At 48.2% G+C, this 22,482-nt stretch overlaps 2 protein-coding genes across 2 annotated transcripts in view; one reads left to right on the forward strand and one right to left on the reverse strand.

The window, feature by feature from the left end:
• The window catches only part of LOC107299063 (sodium/calcium exchanger 1-like), a 16,977-nt gene extending 12,144 nt beyond the window's left edge, over positions 1 to 4,833 (forward strand). Inside the window, exon 6 of the mRNA XM_015828429.1 lies at positions 4,457 to 4,833. Coding sequence (XP_015683915.1) covers positions 4,457 to 4,833 — 377 coding nt within the window. The remainder of the gene's footprint in view (positions 1 to 4,456) is intronic.
• A 3,512-nt stretch (positions 4,834 to 8,345) lies between these two features.
• The window catches only part of PLCB3 (phospholipase C beta 3), a gene marked incomplete at its 5' end in the record, with an annotated part of 19,159 nt that continues 5,022 nt past the window's right edge, over positions 8,346 to 22,482 (reverse strand). Inside the window, 18 exons of the mRNA XM_015828430.1 lie at positions 8,346 to 8,611; positions 10,310 to 10,396; positions 10,935 to 10,992; positions 11,097 to 11,186; positions 11,938 to 12,014; positions 12,294 to 12,453; positions 13,464 to 13,638; positions 14,287 to 14,322; positions 14,991 to 15,126; positions 15,345 to 15,436; positions 16,332 to 16,436; positions 17,005 to 17,104; positions 17,391 to 17,552; positions 18,183 to 18,337; positions 18,935 to 19,059; positions 20,075 to 20,159; positions 21,108 to 21,204; positions 21,895 to 21,959. Coding sequence (XP_015683916.1) covers positions 8,447 to 8,611; positions 10,310 to 10,396; positions 10,935 to 10,992; positions 11,097 to 11,186; positions 11,938 to 12,014; positions 12,294 to 12,453; positions 13,464 to 13,638; positions 14,287 to 14,322; positions 14,991 to 15,126; positions 15,345 to 15,436; positions 16,332 to 16,436; positions 17,005 to 17,104; positions 17,391 to 17,552; positions 18,183 to 18,337; positions 18,935 to 19,059; positions 20,075 to 20,159; positions 21,108 to 21,204; positions 21,895 to 21,959 — 1,970 coding nt within the window. The remainder of the gene's footprint in view (positions 8,612 to 10,309; positions 10,397 to 10,934; positions 10,993 to 11,096; positions 11,187 to 11,937; positions 12,015 to 12,293; positions 12,454 to 13,463; positions 13,639 to 14,286; positions 14,323 to 14,990; positions 15,127 to 15,344; positions 15,437 to 16,331; positions 16,437 to 17,004; positions 17,105 to 17,390; positions 17,553 to 18,182; positions 18,338 to 18,934; positions 19,060 to 20,074; positions 20,160 to 21,107; positions 21,205 to 21,894; positions 21,960 to 22,482) is intronic.

Consider the following 22,482-nt stretch of genomic DNA (forward strand, 5'->3'; position numbering starts at 1 on the left):
AGAAGAAGAAGAAGAAGAAGAAGAAGAAGAAGAAGAAGAAGAAGAAGAAGAAGAAGAAGAAGAAGAAGAAGAAGAAGAAGAAGAAGAAGAAGAAGAAGAAGAAGAAGAAGAAGAAGAAGAAGAAGAAGAAGAAGAAGAAGAAGAAGAAGAAGAAGAAGAAGAAGAAGAAGAAGAAGAAGAGACCTTGGAGGTCATCTAGTCCAACCCCCTGCTCCCAATTGTGTTCATAAGTCAAGGACTAGAAGTAAGTTGGGCTCTGCAGGCTGACAAAATAAAAAGAAACCAGAAATTGAACTGCAACAGAGAATTAGCAGTTAGACCGCTCCGTTTTGCAGAGGCTCTCTTAAAATAATCTCTGGTGTCCCCAGATACACCCCCTGCGCACCAGTGCTTTGACAGCTCCCCCCCCCCAAGAGCAAATCCTAAATTTGCTTTTGCTATTTTTAAGGAGTCTTGACTCACTGGAAGGCAGCATCAGGACTCGTGGCTGAGAGAGCCGAAAAGTCAACCGGCTAAACACACAGCTGACAAAAACTCAACGAGACGTAGAAGCGGCTGGGTGAATTTTAAAGCAGGCTTGTGCAAAACGCCCAAAACAGGAAAACACAATCCTTGCAATTAAAACCAAACAACAACAACAACAAAAAACAAGTCCCTGTATCTTTTTTAGGCTGATAGCAATAAGATCACATCTCCGAATCGGTGAGCAGTGACGTGCAAATGTTCACTTGCTCGCCTCTGCCAGCTCGTTGTCCCCCCCCCCCCGAATTCTGATCGGTGACTTGGAAGTTTGTGCTCTGTTATTAGGGCACACCCACTCATTCCCCAAAAAAGAGAATTTGGGAGTTAAATCCCTTTTTCGGAAAGAGCTGGGCTGAAGACATGGGTGGCCTTGCACCAGCTGAGCTGCAAGGGTCTCTTGCTGGACCTCAGGTGCTTACATTTTGTTTTTTTTAATTTGTGATTTGTTTACAGGGAGCTCTTAACTTAAAACAGTTCATTTAGGGACCGTTTGAAGGTGCCACGGCTCTGAAAGATGTGACCTAGGACCGTTTTTCATAGTTACGACCTTTGCAGCATTCCCCGGGGCCGCGTGATCGAAATTCAGAGGCTCGGCAACTGGTCCATATTTATGACGGTTGCCACGTGATGCGCTTTTGCGACCTTCTGACAAGCACAATCAATGGGGAAGCTGGATTCACTTAACAACCAGGTTACTAACTTAAGAACTGCAGTGACTCAGTTAATGACTGTGGCAAGGACTATCATAGATGGGGCAAAACTCACTTATGAAATGTCTCAATTAGCAACATAAATTTTGGGCTCAATTGTGGCTGTAAGTTGAGGGCTACCTCCCTCCCTCCCTCCCTCCTCTATCTATCTATCTATCTATCTATCTATCTATCTATCTATCTATCTATCTATCTATCTATCTATCTATCTATCTATCTATCTATCCTTTCAATCATATATATCTCTATCTTTATACTTTCAATCATCTGTCTATCTATCATCTATCTATCTATTTCTATCTATATCTATCTATCTATCTATCTATCTATCTATCTATCTATCTATCTATCTATCTATCTATCTATCCTTTCAATCATATATATCTCTATCTTTATACTTTCAATCATCCGTCTGTGTCTATCTATCCTTTCAGTCATATATATCTCTATCTTTATACTTTCAATCATCTGTCTGTCTGTCTATCTATCTATCCTTTCAATCATACATATCTCTATTTTTATACTTTCAATCATCTGTCTGTCTATCTATTTATCTATCTATCTATCTATCTAACTATCTATCTATCTATCTATCTATCTATCCTTTCAATCATATATATCTCTATCTTTATACTTTCAATCATCTGTCTATCTATCTATCTCTATCTCTCTTTATCTATCTATCTATCTATCTATCTATCTATCTATCTATCTATCTATCTATCTATCTATCCATCTATCCTTTCAATCATATATATCTTTATCTTTATACTTTCAATCATCTGTCTGTCCATCCATCCATCCATCCATCCATCCATCCATCCATCCATCTATCCCTCCATCCATCCGTTTTGCAGCTTCTCTGCAAAATAGGGAAGCTTGTGAATTGGCTGTTTGTCCAGTTGAAAAAATCTCGTTTGGGATAAAGGAAGGCTGCTTTGGCTAGAGAGCAGAGTAAAAAATCTTTCGTTAACTGGAAGCGGGCGAGTTGCAGGCTTTTAAATCAACGTTGCTCAAACTTTGCAACTTTAAGATGGGTGGACTTTAATTCCCGGAATTCTCCAGCCGGCAGGCTGTGCGTTGAAGTCCGCAGGTCTTCATGTTGTCCAGGTTTGAGAAATGCTGGTTGAATCAATGGCCAGGAATGAACGGCTTTCCAGAGACGCCAAGCAGCCACTAATATTGGCTAAATTGCCCGATATAATTGAGACCAAAAGGCTGGAGAGCTTGTTTAATTGAAGTGTTAATCAAAATCGGGCTGAGAATGCGGTCCCCCTTGACAACGTCAAATAAATTCAACTTTATATAGGAGGATTAAAATCCCTCGAAATAAGTGGAAGTTTTTTTCCTAGACAAAGCTGATGCTTTTCCTAGAAGCCTTTTGCAAAAAACAGTTCCAACGTCTCCCCCCCCCCCCAAACGCACATCTTCCTATCCTGAAACAGATATAAAGTATAATCTTACCTCTGGGTCTTCAGAGGGGGCCGCACTACAACACCCATGTGCCCCAGCCTGCCTGGCTAAAGTTGAGGGGTGCTGGGAAACAAACTTCAGACCCGATCTGGGTGGCTCCAGGCCAAATGCTTTGAGGATGCTCCAGATGCAGCTTCTTTGCTTTGAGAAGCTACAGGCCTGCTTAACAAATTGCTTCTAATGAGTAACAGTTGCTCAATTAATCCAAGCCAATCATGTTAGTTAATTGCTTGGCACTAACATGAAACTCTGGCTTAATTTGTGGAGCTTGCGCAAAACTCTTTAACTGTGGTTTCCCAGATGGGCAAAAGTAGGACATGCTAACTTACGATTATTCATTTAGCGGCCTACGTTACGAGATGGCTGAAAAACGGCGGCTTGCAGCCAGTCCTCACACTTAACGACCGTGGCAGCATCCCCATGGTCACGTGATCAGAACTGGTGCATTGGCAACTGGCTTGTATTTATGACGGTTGCAACATGCGGTAGCCATTTGCAACCTTCCTATCCTGTCTTCTGACAATCAGAGTCGGTGGATCCACTTAGCGGCCACAGCAAAAAAGGTTATAAGATCGGATGGGGTGATGTGGTTGTTTAACGACTGCATTGTTTGGCAATAGAGGTTCCAGTCCTCATTGTGGTTGTTAAGTCATGGATTACCTGTAATGAAGTGTTTCTCAACGTTGGCCGTTTTAACATGGGTGGACTTCAACCCCCCCAAGTTCCTCAGCTAGGGAATTCTGGGAGTTGAAGTCCACACCCCTTAAAGCAGGCCAGCTGGAGAATTCCATCCAGCAACGGGTGGAAACTCATCAAGGAGATAAGCAACCTGGAACTAAGGAGAAACTTCCTGATAGTGAGAACAATTAACCAGCGGAACAACCTGCCTCCAGAAGCTGTGAATGCTCCAACACTGGAAGTTTTTAAGAAGAGACTGGACAGCCATCTGTCTGAAATGGTATAGGGCAGTGATGGCGAACCTTTTAGAGACCGAGTGCCCAAACTGCAACCCAAAACCCACTTATGCATCGTGGGTTGCTGGGTGGGCATGGCCCATTGGGTAGGTGTGGCCCATTGGGTAGGCATAGCTGCAGTGGTAACGGCAGACTGGGTGGGACTAAAAAGTTCAATCAATCAATTCCAACTTTGCAAGATCATTTTTTTTCCCCCGCTAGTTGAAATTGACTGATTGATTGAACCTTTTTTTTTTCACACGGCGGCAGAGGCCTAAAGCAAAGAGGTTTTATAAAACCCAGCTGAAGGCCTAGGACTGGGGCGACGGTGCCCGTGCCCACAGAGAGGGCTCCGAGTGCCGCCTCTGGCACCCGTGCCATAGGTTCGCCACCACTGGTATAGAGTTTCCTGCCTGAGCAGGGGGTTGGACTAGAAGACCTCCAAGGTCCCTTCCGACTTTATTATTATTAACAACCTGCCTCCAGAAGTTGTAAATGCTCCAACACTGGAAGTTTTTAAGAAGAGACTGGACAGCCATTTGTCTGAAATGGGGTAGGGTTTCCTGCCTGAGCAGGGGGTTGGACTAGATGACCTCCAAGGTCCCTTCCAACTTTATTATTATTATTATTATTATTATTATTATTATTATTATTATTATTATTATTATTATTATTAACCTCGCTGTCCTCCGTCCAGAAAAAAAGGTGTCCCTTTGCCCCTCGAATTCCAGACGAGTCCCACAAACCCACATTCGTGGCTTGTCTCACGTTGAGCATCCTCTCTGTCTCTTTTTCTAGATACCTTTGCCAGCAAGGTGGCTGCCATCCAAGACCAGTATGCCGACGCTTCCATCGGTAACGTGACGGGCAGCAACGCGGTGAATGTCTTCCTGGGCATTGGCGTGGCCTGGACCATCGCCGCCGGCTACTGGGCCAGCCAGGGGAAGCCCTTTGAGGTGCAGCCGGGCAGCTTGGCGTTCTCCGTCACCCTCTTCACCATCTTTGCCTTCATCAGCATCGCCGTGCTGCTGTACCGGCGCCGGCCTCCGGTGGGGGGAGAGCTGGGCGGTCCCCGAACCCCAAAACTTCTAGCCACCCTGCTTTTCGTTAGCCTCTGGCTGGTCTACATCCTGTTAGCGGCTTTGGAAGCCTATTGCCATATCGAGGGCTTCTGAAGCGGCGGGTTCGAATCGAGACGCTTCTCCTTCAGGGGGGGGGGCGAATCCAGAAAGGACCTCACACCACTCGGAGAAGCCGAGTATATGGAAATATGCAGGATGCCTGCCCCACCCCCATTTATTTTCCTCTCTCTCCGCCATCCGTCTCGCCACTTCGGCATCCGATTTGGGGCGTGCTCAAGTCTCCGTTTCGGCGGGGACCAGGTGGGACACACACACACACACACACACCCCACACACCCCTCGGTTTTGGAGCACCCCAAGTCACGAGTTCGAGATGGTGTCTTGGAGAAGAGTTGGGGGAAAGAGAACTTTTTGGGGAAAGCTAAGTCTGAATGAGGGGTGGAAGAGATGGATTCGCTCCTGTCCAATTTCTCTGTTATTCCTGCATTAATTGAACAGTTTGGACCTCGGGCGAAAGAAAACACACCTTTTGGGCCAATGCTGAAGAATTTAAAAAAGGGGAGCAGGACACGTTACCTCTCTCCTCTGCCCTGCCCCCCCTTCAAGCCACGGTTTAATGGAAGGAAGCTGGCTTGTGCCTGGACATGAGAAGCGCCTTCCAAACCCAGGTTTTTGGAACAAAGGAACGGAATTTGCACAAAAGGCTCTCCTCTTGGTCCCCCATCCCTGATGGGGAGAAGGGAAGCGACCAGGCCGGGCTAAAAAAAGGGACAATCTCGAAACTGCCAATTTGTCTGAAGCACAGTCCAGTCTCTCTTAAAAGCCAACCTTCGCGCTCTTCCAGAAAACAGCACAAAACATCTCTCCAAACAGCAAAAAAGAAAAAGGAAATAGTAACAGAAGAGTAGCTGCGTATCCCTATATAGCTTTCCCCCCCGTCAGGGTTCCTGCGTTTCTGTCGTCCATTTTGGGGTGGGAGTCTCTGTACGGAACCCCAATTTTTTATTTTTTAGCATTGATTTTTACATGCCGGCCAAACCCAGATCCCTCCACCCAGAGAGGACATTTATATTTTTGTGTGTCATTTCAGAACTGAGCCAAGGTGGAGGCAGTCCTCAACTTACGACTACTGTTGGGACTAGAACTTCGGTCGCTAAGCAGGTCATTGAATTGTGCCCGATTTCCCCCCTTTTTTTTTTTTTTGCTGCAGTCGTTAATAGTCACGGCGCCCAATTTTCCCACCTGTTTTGCTCCAGGGGTGAAACTAGTCACACGGTCACTGAGCCGGTCCCGATTTTATAAGTTGTTTTTTTTTGCTGACGTCGTTAAGCGAATCACGTGGTCCTTAAGTAAACCCGGCTCTCCCCACTGCTTGTGAAGCTTGCTGGGAAGATCGCGAACGGCCACCATCGTCAACCATCGTCAATGCCTGCCTGAAGTTTTGAGTCACATGATCACAGGGACACAGCCACGGGTCGTTAAGCGAGACAACCCCTTGTCAGTCACTTTGTTCAGCAGTGTCCTCACTCTGAGCGGTCGCCAAACGAATCGTCGTAAGTTGAGGACTTCCCGTGCTCACTTAGTCAAACTGGCGTGTCTCCGTGTATTTTTCACCCCGCTGTTCCCTCTCCCCACCAAAATGGGGGTGCATTGGGACAACCCCCCCCCGTTTGCATGGCAGCTCCTGTGCCCCCCACCCACCCCACAGCCGGTCTCTCGCCTCTCTGTCACTTTGTCCTGACGCCCGAATGTCCGTCTTCGGCCTTTCCCTGCCGTCTGGTTCCTGACCGTGCGCCGGGTTACGTCTCCTGCCTGCCTGCGCTAACTTCGGATCTGTTTCCTGTTTCGTGCGTGTTTTATTTGTGAGTTTGTGATTTTTTCTAAAAAAACAACAAAAACAACAAAAAAACCCAGAATATCAAAAAGACTGTTGTGCATTGAACTGTAAACGATTTTCGCTTTGTTAAATGGTGCTTGAAAAATCTCGTCCCTTCGTGGCTGGGAAGGAAAAAGGTGGATCTGCGAAAGGGATCGGTCGAAAGAGGGGGATTTATAAACGGGATCTTTTTAAAAGGATGGCTCTGTAAGAGGGATCTATCAAAAGGGGGGGGGTGTTCCTATAAACCAGACTTATACTGAAGGAACTGTATAAAAGGGATCCATCCACAGAGGATTTCTACAAATCAAACATATAACGAGGGTGGATCTATAAAAAAGGATCTATCGGACTTACAGCAAGAGTGGATCTGTACAAAGGATCCATCAACAGGATTTCTAAAAAAATCGAACATGTAACGGCTGGATCCATAAAAGGGATCTATCAAAAGAGGGTTCTATCAATCAGACTTACAGCAAGAGCGGATCTGTACAAAGAATCCATCAATAGGATTTCTATAAATCAAACACATAACAAGGCTGGATCTATAAAAGGGATCCATCGAAAGGGGATTTCTATAACTTGACATAACAAGGGGGTTTATAAACAGGATCATTTTGAAAGGGTGGCTCTATAAAAAGAATCTATCAAAGGGGGAGGGGGGTGTTCTATAAACCAGATCTAATTAAAAGGGTGAACTTATAAATGAACTTGAAAATGAGCGTGGCACATTTTCGGTTGACATCAGACTTGCGAAAAAGGGTGTTTTGTAAAACAGTCTTTCCAAGTTGGTAGCCCTCCAAGGGGTTGGACTACAACACCCATCATACCCAGTCGGCACAGCCAATATTTGGGGGCAGCGGAATAAAGCAAACTCCAAACTCGGCAACTTTTTAAGATTGGTGGACTTCCAACTCCCAGAATTCCCCAGCCACTCTTTGCCGTCAGGAGAGGTGGAGGCAAGAATCCCATGGGGAGTCCACGCTGAATTACAAGTTTATTACTCAACGTTAAAAATAAAAAATAGAGAAATAACAGCAAACCATGCCATTCCGGAGAAAAAGAGGCACGGTTGATCGGCCGATGGCCGGCCCGGACCCTCTCCTCTTTGTACCCATCCCGAAAGCAACGACGGACGGACCTGCCTACACCTTTGACTTTTTTTGTCCCCTTTCTCTCACCGTCCTTGGTTCATGGACAGCCTTCCAACCTACCCAGTGGTCCCCCCCCTCCCAATGCAGCTGGCAAAGCCCATCCAGCTGCAGGGAAGGTGAAAAATTACATTTCCCTTTTTTCCTTCCCAGTTGTACTTTAAAAGGGAAAAAAAAAGGGGGGGGTGCATTTAAAATAGCCCTTTGCCCCCCCTCCTCCTCAAAGTCGCAACGAAAAGACTGCCTTTGTCTCTAATCATGCATTCCACAGGGACAAGCAGCGTGCGTATTTTTCCACTGCTAACAACGGCGTGCAAGTACACGGGTAGGGGTGCAGGTGCGTGCATACATTTCGGGAAGGGGGGGCGGCGAGTGGATTGTCCAACTGTTGCCCTCCCTCTGCCAAAAGGCTCCCCCCCCCTCGAGTCTTTCCCCAGTCTCAATGCACCACTGGGAATTGGGAGACACATTACACGGTTAGCAATAAAATTAAACAGTTAAAAAAATAAAACTTTAAAAAGGAAAGGAAACGAGAAGTGCCTTTAGTGTGTGTGGTTTTTTTCCGGCCGGACCTGCCCCCCCACCTTCTCCCACGTGGGGTGTTTTTAACTGCCCCCACCCCATGTTTCTCGTTCGCGGCTGTCCGGCCGTCAGTGACGTCCCTTGCTGTGTGTTGGCTTCACAGGACCGTCAGCTCGTCTTCCGGGGCCAAGGAGCTGACGCTGGGGCCGGGGGAGTGTCCGTTGCTGACTCCCCCGTCGAGTTCTTCCTGCAGGAAACGGCCGATTTCTTGGGTCAGGGACGAGCCCTCCAGCTGCCACTCTTGCTCCAGCTGAGCTATCAACTAGGGAAGAGGGAGAGAAGGAGTGAACGGAGGAAGCGAGCGGAAAACATCTGGATCCCAAAGACACCTGAGTTATGCGACCGTCAGCCCTGCCGGGTAGGATCAGACGGGGGACACAAGCAGAGAAGCTAATTCTGCACGAAGAAGAGTCTGAAAATGCAAGTCCACCGCCGTCTCTTTTACAGCCTGAGAGACTGAGGCCTCTTGCCTCGCCTATCATGCAGCCGAGGGCTCAGCTGCCTCTTATCTGGCTGTTCCCTTAGCAGCCTCTCTTCACCCTGAAGTCTTCCCCACGTTCCAGCTTTCTCCTTCACAGGGCAAGAAACTAGGGAGGGTCCCTTGTGAGCCCCTTGCCCTGCCTGTTGTACATCTGAGGGCTCTGCTGTCTCTTATCTGACCGTTGCTAGGCAGGGTCTCTTTGCTCCGTCTCCCAAGGTCTCCCCCAGATATCATTATGCATACCTGCACACACTCTGAACTGTTTTCCACAGATCTAGATTTTCCCCTCCTCCCCGCTTTACAGCCTGAGAAACTAGGGAGGGTCCCTTCTGACCCTCTTTCTCCACCCATTATGCAGCTGAGGGCTATGCTGACTCTTATCTGATTGTTCCTGGGTTTTTTTGCTCTGTTTCCAAAAGTCTTCCCCACATACCTGCACAACTCTGAACTCTTTTCGTAGCTCTAGACTCTCTCACCCCCTTCCTTTACAGCCTAAGAAACTAGGGATGGTCCCTTCTGACCTTCTTTCTCCATCCATTATGCAGCCGAGGGCTCAGCTGTCTCTTATCTGACTATTCCCTTGGCAGTATCTCTTCATCCTGAAGTCTTTCCCACATTCCAGCTTTCTCCTTCACAGCCTGGGAAACTAGGGAGGGTCCCTTCTGAGCCTCTTGCCCTGCCTGTTATACATCTGAGGGCTCTGCTGACTCTTATCTGACCGTTCCTGGGCAGGGCCTCTTCGCTCTATTTTCCAATGTCTTTCTCACATACCTTAAACTCTTTCCATAGATCTAGATTCCCCCTCCCTTTTTACAGCCTGAGATACTAGGGAAGGTCCCTTCTGAGTCTCTTTCTCCATCCATTATACATCTGAGGGCTCTGCTGTCTCTTATCTGACTGTTCCTGGGGTCTTTTTGCTCTGTTTCCCAAAGTCTTTCCCACATACCTGCACAACTCTGAACTCTTTCCATAGATCTAGATCCCCCCCCCTCTTTACAGCCTGAGAAACTAGGGAGGGTCCCTTCTCACCCTCTTTCTCCACCCATTATGCAGCTGAGGGCTCAGCTGTCTCTTATCTGACTATTCCCTTGGCAGCATCTCTTCACCCTGAAGTCTTTCCCACATTCCAGCTCTCTCCTTCACAGCCTGAGAAACTAGGGAGGGTCCCTTCTGACCCTCTTTCTCCATCCATTATACATCTGAGGGCTATGCTGTCTCTTATCTGATTGTTCCTGGGTAGGGTCTCTTTGCTCTGTTTCCAAAAGTCTTTCCCACGTACCTGCACAACTCTGAACTCTTTCCATAGATCTAGATTCTCTCACCCCCTTCTTTTACAGCCTAAGAAAATAGGGAGGGTCCCATCCATTATGCAGCCAAGGGCTCAGCTGCCTCTTATCTGGCTGTTCCCTTAGCAGCGTCTCTTCGCCCTGTCTCCCGAGGTCCAAGATTGGTCTCGGTGACCCTTGTAAAATCACTCACCCGGGGTTCTTCGTCCTCAATCAATTGCACCATTTCCTGGTGTCCCAAAAGTAGCTTTTCCTGGCGTCGCTTCTGGGCCTCTTCAAGCTGGGAGAATTGAAAAAAAAAAAGAGAGAGAGAGAGAGAGAGAGAGAGAAAATAAGCAAAGGAATAGAAGAGCAGCCTTCCAAATTCATCAGCTGGTTCACCACCCATCCTCTTTTTCCCGGGGGAATCAAAGTTGCTCCTGTTTTGTTCGCTCCAGTCTAGACGACTGCCATGCGATTGTCTTGGGGCCACTCCTTGAAGGCCATCCAGAAATATTCTCAGGCTCAGAATCTGGGCGCAGATTTAATCCTAAATATGGACTTTTCACATTTTGGGGGGAGCTGTGTGTGTGCGTGCTCAACTCAAAGCATCGGTCCAATAAATTAAGATTCATCCAGAATTGTATCCTTCTCTCCGATCCTGGAAAGCTTTATATAAGTTTGTAAACCTTTAACTTAGTTTCCTATTTCTTTTTTTGGGTGACGCTGATTTACAGCGGTGTTGCGGTGTGTTGCGTTGTGCGAGAACGACAGCCGTTAGAAAAAAAGGGAAACTGAACATTGACAATTAGGAAAATGCTGGATTGTTAGAGGCTTACCCTCCGGATGGAGTTTACGGATTCAGTGATATGCCTTCTGTTTATCTCGGTTAACTCCCTGGGAAGAGACAAACCAGGTTAAGGACAATCCAACAATTCCTTCGCTCGCCCGTACCAATCACCCTACAATTATGTTTTTCTTCCGGCCCTGCTCTAACTCACATGTCCTTTTTGCTCATCTCGCGAGATTTCGCTTCCGTGATGCTGTTGTGTCGTTTTCGATCCAGGATTCTCTGCAGCTCCTTCTTCTCTCTTAACACACAAAAGGACGACAAGCCACCTTAGTGCTCATTCCACAACGTGTGAATTATCTTTTTATCCCAAATCTTCGGAAGTCTTGACCGGGCAGTGTGAGATGCCAAACGGGAGCTAAACGTTTATTATTAAAATTACAACTGGTTTTTGTTTTGTTTTTTCCTCAACCAAATTTAAAAACGTCGCTCGAGGCTGACGAGAAGCCTTGTAGAGATCGTCCCCGGCTTACGACAATTTGTTTAGTGACCGTTCGAAGTGACAACGGCACTGGAAAAAGGGACTGACGACCGTTTTTCACGCTTACAACCGTTGCAGCGTCCCCCCCCCACGGTCACGTGATCGAAATTCGAACGCTTGGCAACTGACTCGCAGTTATGACGGTCGTAGTCTGCCGGGGTCACGTGATCCCCTTTTGCGAACTTCTGACAGGCAAAGTCAATGGGGGAAGCCAGATTCACTTAACAGCGGAGTTACTCATTTAAAAACGGCAGCGATTCACAAAACTCATTTAGCGAATGTCTCAGTTAACAACAGAAATGGTGGTCGTTAAGTCAAGGATTACTTGTATAAGGCTCCCACATAGGGGAGAAGAGGAATTAACAGCCTGATCAGGAACAAAATGCTTTTCTGAAGTCCCAAAGGCCACACCCCGAGGGCGACGACAGATGGCGGGATGAAGCGAAAGGCAAAATTCCCAACGCTCCTCATCACCGGAAGCCTGTCGCTTCTCGTCGCGTTACGAACTCACTTCTCGCTCGTTTCTTTCAGCTTCTTCAACTGAGCCGTCTGATAATCCTGAGCGATGTCTCTTAAGCGCTGCTGGGCCTGGGGGGAAGAAGCCAGAAGAAAGCAGAGCACAGGAACTTAATAACAACAACAACAAGAAGAATAAAGTTGGAAGGGACCTTGGAGGTCATCTAGTCCAACCCCGCCTTTTTGTCATGAGGACTAGAAACAGGGATCTCCGCAGTCACCAATCGGGCTGTGGAGTCAGGGTGTGCCTGGCCAGAGGACTGGGGTGAGCAGAGGCCACTGTGGAGAGCAGGGGTCGGTCCACAAGTCATAAAAGGGCCATGTTTGAGGACCCCCTGGTGTAGATGATACCTGGTGCAGGTGATCTCGCTTCAACTCCCTCTCCACCTGGTGCTGAGCCTCGCGCAGCCGTAGCAGACCCCCCTGCATTTGCCATTCCTGAAGTTCCAGCTTCCGTTGAGGTTCCTCGTGGTCCTGTCCTTGTCGGGCTCCTTCTAAAGAGCTTTGAGACCTGCCAACAAAGAAGGCATGTTAGCAACCTTCCAGTATTTGAGGGGCTGCCACAGAGAATAATAATAATAATAATAAAGTTGGAAGGGGCCTTGGAGGTCTTCTAGTCCAACCCCCTGCTCAGGCAGGAAACCCTATACCATTTCAGACAAATGGCTGTCCAGTCTCTTCTTAAAAACGTCCAGTGTTGGAGCATTCACAGCTTCTGGAGGCAGGTTGTTCCACTGGTTAATTGTTCTAACTGTCAGGAAGTTTCTCCTTAGTTCTAGGTTGCTTCTATCCTTGATTGGTTTCCACCCGTTGCTTCTTGTCCTGCCTTCAGGGGCTGCCCCAAAGAAGACGGGGTCAAGCTATTCTCCAAAGCACCTGAAGGCAGAACAAGAAGCAACGGATGGAAACTAATCCAGGAGAGAAGCAGCCTGGAATTAAGGAGGAATTTCTTGAAAGTGAGAACAATTAACCAGTGGAACAGCTTGCCACCAGAAGTTGTGGGTGCTCCAACACTGGAGGTTTTCAAGACGACACTGGCTTAACTACAGGTCATCCTTGACTTACCACCACAAGGGAGCATAAACTTTCTGTTGCTAAAGGAGACAGCTGTTAAGTGAATTCTGCCCCATTTTACGACCTTTCTTGTCTCCGTTGTTAAGGGAATCACTGAAGTTGTTAAGTTAGTATCGCCGTCGTTTAAGTGCATCTGCCTGGAAAACCTGCTGTTAATCTCCTTCTAGGCCTAAAAAAAATTGCTCTAAATCTTCTTTTCTGCCTAGTAAATTGGCTTTAAGTCTCTCTTTCTGCATGACGAATCTGCTGTAAATCTCCTTTTTGGCACAGAGAATCTGTCCTACTTCTCATTTTCAGCATGGAAAAATTGCTCTAAATCTCTCTTTCTCAGCAGCAGAAAACCTGCTGTAATTCTCTTTTTCCCCTGCACGGCGAATCTCATCTAACCGTCCTTTTTTGGGGCTTCTTGTGCGACACACTTGCTAAAAAATCTGATATTATTCTCACCCTTCCCGGCTACGCAGCCGGCTTTTTTCCAGCTGCGCGTTCTGCTTTTTGTTGAGGCTGCAAATTTTTTTCATGTGTTTGCGGCGGAGCTCCTTCAGCTCCCGGTACTGCTTCTTCAGCAACTTCACAAAAGCCTTTTGCTGCCTCAGTTCTTCCACGGAAGGCGGGGACACCTCTGGAAGAGATGAGCAAAGCATGAGGGTTTGCGGAGTCTAGGTCTCCGGTGAGAAGGAAACGGGAAGGGAAGGGAGTGTGAGATGGGGAGAGAGAGAGAGAGATCGAGAGAGAGAGAGAGAGAGAGATCATGCCGTCCCCTGCTTCTCCGTTCTCAAGTTTTTTTTCTCCGCGTCAATATGGACTAGGAACTTGAGTGGCTGTTTTTTTAAAAAAAATATTTATTAAATTTCTATGCTGCCCATCTGACGGATCAAGCAACTCTCGGCGGCTTGTAAAACCGGAAATGTAAATAGGCACGTAATCCTCGACGTACAATTGGGAATTTCCAAGGTGGTTATTAAAAGAGTCGCTTCTCATTTTACGATCTTACGGTCATTAAGCAAATTGCCGCCGTTCTTAAATGAATTGTGTGGTCTTTAAATGAATTGGCTTCTGCCTGATTGGGAAAGTCGTGAATAAGGATCGCATGACCCCGGACGCTGCAACCGTTGTAAATACGTGCCGGTTGCAAAGTGCTGATCACGCGAATCGTGAGGATGCTGCAACGGTCGTAAGCACGAGGACCCGTGGTAAGCCGTAACTTTCCACTGCTGTCAACGGGCACCCTTTGGGGCTAAGGGGGCTGGCAAAACACCCCCATCCTTACCTGCCAGGACGCTTGCAATCAGGTCATCTCTCTGGCCTAGAGAATATAGGAAGAGAAGGAATTCAGAATTCGGAAGGAAAAAACGGACTTCAGAGCTTCTAAAATTCCAATCTCAAAACTGGGCTGGGCAGAAAAATATGGGGCCTCGTTCTTTGTCCCCCAACTTTCCCACGGTGGGCAAAAAGACCCCACTCCCCCCATTCCAGCAGCCAATAGGAATTTTATACAGGCTGAGGACATTTCTCCATGCGGCGTGTTCTTTCAGCCTTTGTGGCGCAGTGGTTAAGAATGCAGCATTGCAGGCTGACTCTGCCGACTGCCAGCCATTCGATCCTGGGCAGTTCAAGGTTGACTCAGCCTTCCATCCTTCTGAGGTCGGTAAAAATGAGGACCCAGATTGTTGGGGGACAAGAGGCTGACTCTGTAATGCACTTAGAGAGGGCTGTAAAGCACTGTGAAGTGGTATATAAGTCTAAGTGCTATTTTCCTTCCTTCCTTCCTTCCTTCCTTCCTTCCTTCCTTCCTTCCTTCCCAATGGTTAGAATACAGTATTGCAGGATAACACTGCCAACTGCCAGCAGTTCGATTCTGACCCGCTCAAGACTGACTCAGCCTTCCCTCCTTGCAAGGTCAGTAAAAACGAGGACCCAGATAAAGCACCGTGAAGCGGTCTATAAGTCTAAGTGCTATTGCTATTGCTTCACCTTGACTGGGGATGATGCTGGGGGTCCGAGTTGGGGGCAGCACGTCCGGGAGGGGTTTCTGGACCTCCCGGGCCGGCCCCATGGTGGTGCAAGACGGACTCCTCAACAGGGACTCCTTCGGCTTCTCCACGTTCTCCTGCCAAACGGGGGGGGATAGGGGGAAATGAAGATGGGCATCCCAACCCTTTTAAATGCCCCCCTCTCTCTCTGCCACCCCAAATCACTCTATGACACCCGCCAGGCCATCTCGTCACAAAACTGACCCCCCGATTTAATGCAAGAATGACCCGGGCATCTCCACCCTCCGTAACCTGTCCGCCTAGTTGCGCGTCGTCTCACTCCGGAAGTCCTCACCTCCCTCTCCCCAATCAGGGCAGCCAGCTGTTTGGCCCGCTGGTCCATTAAGCTGACGTGCTTAATTGGGTTAATCAACGCCTCGGCGTAATCTGGGGAGAGAAGAAAGAGAGCCTTAAGGGCCCGCCACTTTCCTAAGAAAACAGGGATTGGGATTAGACGGGGATTAGACAGAGATGGCTGGAGAATCTGGTCCCGATGCTCAGAGCCTGGCTTTCTCTGTCGCACGTCCGTATGCCACCGCGTCTATCCTACCGCGAGACGGAGATTACAGGGAGTCCTCAATTAACAACGGTTCATTTAGTGACCATTCAAAGTTACAACGACACAGGGAAAAAGAGACTCAGGTCCCTTCGATGACCAGAGGGATGCTGCCCCATTTTACGACCTTTCTCGCCACAGTTATATATCTACCGTGTATTTACACAATTTATTTTGGTTTTATCCCATTTATGATTCCTGTAAGCCAGGGGTCTTCAAACTTGGCCACTTTTAAGACTTGTGGGCTAGCTGAAGAATTCTGGGAGCTGAAGTCCACAAGCCTTAAAAGTGGCCAAGTTTGAAGACCCCCTGCAGTAAGCGGATTGCTGAAGTTGTTGTTAGCAACACGGTTAAGTGGATCTGCCTTCCCCATTGGGCTTTGCTTGTCAGAAGGTCACAAAAGCGGATCACCTCACATACACACACACACACACACACACTGGGACACTGTGAGCGTCATCGATAGGAGTCAGTTGACAAGCATCTGAATTTTGATCGCGTGACCCTGGAAATGCCGCAACGGTCGTTAAAGTTGAAAAACGGTCAGAAGTCCCCCCCTTTTTTTGTGTGTGTAACTTTGAACGGTTGCTAAAGATACGGTTGTAAATGGAGGATTACCTGCATGGTTTTGGTGGGCTAATCCAGTCTACCTTGCAGGGCCGACAGCATCAGAGTGTCCCCACCCACCCAGGAAGGACCCGCCCCCTTTCCACAAGCCATGATTACTTTGATGATCGTCGGGAATATAGTCGCAAGCTTCCGTGTAGACCAGCAAGGCCGGGAGGCAGAGGGGCTGGTTGCTTTCGCTGCGCAGAGAAATATAGTGGTATCCTGAGAAAGAGAAAATGACACACACACACAGACACACAACATTAGCACAGAAGTGTTAAGACAGAAGGAGAAATCAGGCAGACCTGATCTCCAGGATTTCCAGATACAGAGAATTATAAGGTTGGAAGGGACCTTCTAATTGCATCTCCTGCCCAAAGAGATAAATAAAAACATGGAATATGATGCGCTGGGATTATTTGTATAGAGTCAGTTTGGTCTAATGATTAAGGCGCCAGGTAGAAACCAGGAGACGGTGAGTTCTAGTCCCGCCCTAAGTATGAAAGCCAACTCGGTGACTTTGGGCCAATCACCAGGAGACAGTGAATTCTAGTCCCGCCCTAGGTATGAATGCCAGTTGGGTAACTTTGGGCCAATCATCAGGAGATTTGAGAGTTCTAGTCCCGCCTTAGGCACGAATGCCAGCTGGGTGACTTTGGGCCAATCACCAGGAGACGGAGAGTTCTAGTCCTACTTCAAGCATGAAAATCCCATTATTCTGCAGAAGGGGGACGAGGGAACCAACTCTGCAAGAACTTTGCCACTGGGGGGAGGAAATGGAGGAACTCACCTGCACGGATGGCAGAGACGGGCAAGATCCGGTGCCCCACAAATTTGCCACCCTCCTCAAAAACCGCGATGCGCAACGAGGCAAGGGTTGGCAGCACGACCTGGGCAAACAGAGAGTAGAAAGAACTGCTGGAGGGAAGAGCCGAGTTCAGATTGTGCCGTGGATGCTCCGCACACACAAAAACACTCATACACGCATACACAACCTTTGTGAATGGAGCGGAACAAAACGAAAGGCCATTCACCTCAAAGAGACAAAATTTAATTTTGGGGCAGATCAGCAAAAGCTGTGATTCCGGGCGAGAAAGAAACGCACTCTGCACATGCTCAGAAGTACCCTGATCCATGGCCTCAAGGAACGTCAATGCTGCCCACCTCCGTGCTCACCTTCTGGAAGACAAAGGGCTCCTCGTCCCAAACGGGGTTGAAGGAGTTGCCCTGGGAGGTCCGAGTGCGAAATTTGCGCTTGGTGTCCACCGGCAGCCCAAACATGTCCACCTCGACGTAGATGCCGATCCTCTTATCCGAGAGAAACTGACCGGAGATAATCTGAGAAGATGCGTTTCCCGTCTTAGCCCTAAAACTCTGGTTGAATTCGCTTGCCAGTTTCTGACGCAACTCTTTGTATGCTCAGAAGAACTCTCTTCCACTCAGATTGCTAGCTCAAATAGGTTTGCTTGCTGATTTTTCTCCCTCCCTCCCATCTTCTTTCCTTCTCTTTCCTTCCTTCCTTTTTCTTTTCTTTTCCTTCTTCTTTCCTTCCTCCCTCCTTCCCTTTTTATTCCTTCTCTTTTCCTTCCTTTTTTTCTTCCTTTTCCTTCCTTCCTCCTTGCCTTCTTCCCTCCCTCCCTTTCTGTCAATCTTTCTTCTCCTTCCTTCTTTCCTTTCCTTCTTCCGTCCTTTTCTTTTCTCCCTCCCTTCTTTCCTTTTTCCTTCCTTTCTTCCTTTCCTTCCTTCCCTTTCCTTTCTCCCTCTTGTTCCCTTTTTCCTCCCTCTCTCCCTCCCTCCCTTCCTTTCCTTTCTCCCTCCCTTCTTCCCTTCCCTTTTTCCTTTCTCCCTCCATCCCTTCTTCCTTCCTTCCTTCCCTCCCTCCCCCCTCCCCTCAAAGTCACAACCGACAGATATCTACACAGTTTCCACCCACTTTTGCACCCCGTCCCCCTCGCCATGCCTCCCAACCTTCACTCTGACGGTGTTCGCCACGATGCCATCAACAATGTCTTCGGTGAACGGGTCGAAAAACTTGTCCGACCGTCGCATAAATTCGGGCTTGAGCAAGTAGCCGCTCCGGCGGTTGTACTCGAAGGTGCCCAGGTTCAGCTGCATTGGCAAGTCTGCGTGGAGGGGGGGGGGGATACCGAAAATGCGAACCAAGTTCCTAGTCCTCATTATACTAGCAGAGGCAAAGCTGACGGCAACCGGCAAAGCCGCTGGGTACGCCCTGGGCAGCCCACAGCTCCATTCCCCCTTGTATTTAGAGGCGAAGATTATCTAGAGGGGCTCGTGTTTTTATTGAGAATATAAAGCTTCGAGGCATGTTTTAGGAGTAGGCTAAAAAATGGTAGGGAAATTCATTGATCAAAGTCGCCCGCTTTTTGGCCAAGGCACCCAAAACCGTTTAAAAAAATCAAGATGTAAACAAATATGAATTTTAGCACCGTGCATAAAGCACAGAAACCTCCGTTTTAGCAGTCACTCAATCGTCAGACGGACGGCAGATAAATTTAATAAATTTAATAAATCATCACCATCGTCCTTCCAAGTTCCTCTGGCTTGACATTTTGAGGGCCAGCTAAACTACAAGCGATCTCATTCAACCGATCTAAAGAAGGCCGCAGCGAAAAGTTCCAGGGAAAGGGCTGCCCTTTTTTCAACGCGTACACGCCTGGGCACGTTCCTAGTCCTCATTGGCCTCCAGAAGGGGAACTCACCCAGGCTTTGAAAATTGAGGGCCACCATCTGACAGCCGGCGTTCCAGAAGAGCTGTGGCATGTAGTTGGAGGAATCCACGCGTGTCCCTTTGGGGTAGATTCGGCTAAGCTGCTTCTTGTTGTATCTGGGAGGGATTCGTGTCAAGGCCGCAAAGCCAGTAAGGATGGTCAAGCTGTCCAGCTGGCTATCAACATGTCTCTCGCCGCACAAAGCAATCCCATCCAACCTATGCCTCACCTTTCCTTTCAATTCAGCCTGCCTTCTTAACATTAGAATTATGAACCACGCTGTTGGGTGGGACCTGAGAGGTCATTTATTCCAACCCCTACTCCAGGCAGCATCCCTTAGAGCAGGGGTAGGCAACTTTGGTTCTTTTATGACTGGTGGACTTCAACTCCCAGAATTCCTGAGCCAGCCATGCTGAGGGGAAAGGGAGAGGTTTCCAAGCTGAGCCATGCTGGCCCAGGAATTCTGGGAGTTGAAGTCCACCAGTCATAAAAGAGCCAAGGTTGCCTACCCCTGGCCTAGAGCAACGAGGTCCTAATATCCCTGGGGTTGACCCCAAAATCCTCTCAGGAGTCGTCAACATTGACACGGCAGGCAGTCCTCAATTTAGTGACCGTTCAAAGTTACGACGGCACTTAAAAAGTGACGTTGGACCGTTTTTCACCCTTAACCACCGTTGCAGCGTCCCCGTGGTCACGTGATCAAAATTCAGACGCTTGGCGACTGACTCACATTTATGATGGTCGCTGTGTCCCCGGGGTTATGCGATCCCCTTTTTGTGTCCTTCCGATGAGCAAGACCGGGTCACTAACTTAACAACTGCAGTGATTCATTTAACAACTGTGGCAAGAAAGCTTGTAAAACGGGGCAAAAATGTGCTCAATTGTGGTCGTAACTTGAGGACTACCTTGTTTTCGCTACGTTGAACAAGAACACCACATTCGAATCCAACCCCACCGTCGTGATCACTTGGACCGGAGCGAAAACATCAATTTAAACGTTTAATGTGGGAAATACTGATAAATATCAGCCGTGCCAAAGCCCGGTCATTTTAAAAAAGGGGAAGGGGCTTCTGAGTGACAAAAGACATGGGTTCGAGAGCTCCACGTTGGCTTGGGAACTATCCAGGATACTCGACAAACTCCATGGGGCTGTTGGTCAGCTGCTCCAGTCCTTTGGTCTCCACGAAGGAAGACATTTCATAACATTTGTTGCCTTCTAGAAGAGCAGGAAGGAAAGAAATAGCAGGAGGTCAGTTTTTTGCATGCGCCTAGGGCCCCATTTTTCCCATAACAACAACCCTGCGAGGTAAAGGCTGGTCAGAAAGAGAGAGACTAGCCCTCCATCACTAAGGGATTTTGGCCAAGTTTGCTTTAAATCTGGCTAGTGGAATTTTGGACACGCAAAGGAACTGGCCGGCCGTCATTCAAATGAAACGCCCTGAATTTGATGACTGTCCAGCTGCGTATTTAAGCACTCAAGACAAGCCTCTAGATCTCAAGGATCAGGGTTTTTGCAAGGAAGGAGGGAGAGTCCAAAAATAAATAAAAAATCACAATGGTAGCCTCTACAAGGGAATGAAAACCCTGTTTTGATTATGGTCACGGTTAGAGTTACCGTATGCCCTTTCTCATAGAGCAGGGATATCCAAACGTGGCAACTTTTAAAACTTGTGGACTTCAACTCCCAGAATTCCTCAGCCAGCTAGGTTATTGTAAATCAGGGGTCTCCAAACTTGTAACTTTAAGACTTGTGGACTTCAAATCCCAGAATTCCCCAGCCAGCTAGGTTGCTGAAAAATCAGAGCTCTCCAAATTTGGCAACTTTTAAGACTTGTGGACTTCAACTCCCAGAATTCCCCAGCCAGCCAGCCAGCCAGCCAGCCAGCCAAAAAAAAAAAAGGCTGTAAAATTGGGTGCAGTCTCACGATGCCTCAATTAATGACAAATTTTCTGGCTGTTTAAGTCGAGGACTCCCTGTATTTCCCCCCCCCCAAGAAAATATGGCCACTGTAATTAAGAGGCACATTAATAACCAGGCACCCCCGGGACACATTTCTACACCCCAAAAGGTCCCGATTCAAAAGGCAGAAGCTGCCAATTCAGCTGCCATTGAGCTGGCCACCATCGCTCGTCCGTGTCTCCCCACCGCCCCCCCCCAACTCACTGCTGGCCGCTTCGAAGGACTTGAACTTGACCGGTTCGATGTAATTGACCAACGTCGACATCTCCTCTGTGGCGTTGACTTCGCTGCTGGCCGTGCCCTGCGGGCGATCGGGGAGTTGGCAAACGCAAAGAAAAATGGGAAAAAGCAGTGTCGGCAATGCAAAACTTTGAAAGCTGTCCGAATGGTCTTAAAACTCCATTTCCCAGAATCCCCTCTGGCTCAAGGCTGGTGGGAAAACCTGGGAAATGGAATCTTTACCCATCGGGGCTCTTGCGATGACTCCTGGGAGTTACAAAATTAAAACACAGGTAGTCCTCGACTTATAGCTGTTCATTTAGTGACCGTTCCAAGTTAGCACGGCACGGAAAAAAGGGGACTTACGACCGTTGTTCACACTTACGACCGTTGCAGCGTCCCCCATGGTCAGGTGATCAAAATTCGGATGCTTGGCAAGCGGTTCGTATTTATGACAGTTGCGGTGTCCCAGGGTCATGTGACCCGCATTTGAGACCTTCCGACAAGCAATGTCAGTGGGGAAGCTGGGTTCATTTAACGACCGTGTGACTAAGTTAACAGCTGCAATGATTCACTTAACAACTCTGGTAGGAAAAGCCGTAAAGTGGGGCACTTAAAAAGTTTTCTGTTAGCACCGTAAATCTTGGGCTCAATGGTGGCCATAACTTGAGGACTACCTGTAACGCCACGGTTTTCAAGGCCTCTTTAAAAGTCAATGGTGCACCCCAAAATATTCCGGATGTGCCCGGCCAAAGTTCCCCCTTCCACGTACCTCATCGGTGGTAGGTTTTTTGGGGTCTGGTTGTTCTTCTTCCTCCTCGCTTTCAGCTTCCCGGTCTGGAGGTGGGGAGAAAGGAAGGGGTTAGGGGGGGGTCTGTGGGATGGGCAAAACGCCACTTTGTCAGAGGAACCCCCAAAGGACTACAGTTCCCAGGTGAGTTAACTATTAAAAATTACATAAAGGTTCTATCTGGGCTATCATTTAAAAGAGCATTTTTTAAAACTTAGCAAGTTTAAGATGTTAGACTTCAACTCCCAGAATTCCTCAGCCAGCCTGTTTTAAGGTGAGTGGACTTCAACTCCCAGAATTCCCCAGCCAGCATGCTTCAAGAGGGATGGGCTCCCAGAATTCCTTTAAGTAGACTTCAACTCCCAGAATCCCCCAGCCAGCCTGCTTTAAGGCGGGTGGACTTCAACTCCCAGAATCCCCCAGCCAGCCTGCTTTAAGGTGGGTGGACTTCAACTCCCAGAATTCCCCAGCCAGCCTGCTTTAAGGTGGGTGGACTTCAACTCCCAGAATCCCCCAGCCAGCCTGCTTTAAGGTGGGTGGACTCAACTCCCAGAATCCCCCAGCCAGCCT

Source organism: Protobothrops mucrosquamatus, unplaced genomic scaffold, assembly GCF_001527695.2.
Source record: "Protobothrops mucrosquamatus isolate PMUCROS unplaced genomic scaffold, P.Mucros_1.0 scaffold4495, whole genome shotgun sequence".
Taxonomy (NCBI): domain Eukaryota; kingdom Metazoa; phylum Chordata; class Lepidosauria; order Squamata; family Viperidae; genus Protobothrops; species Protobothrops mucrosquamatus.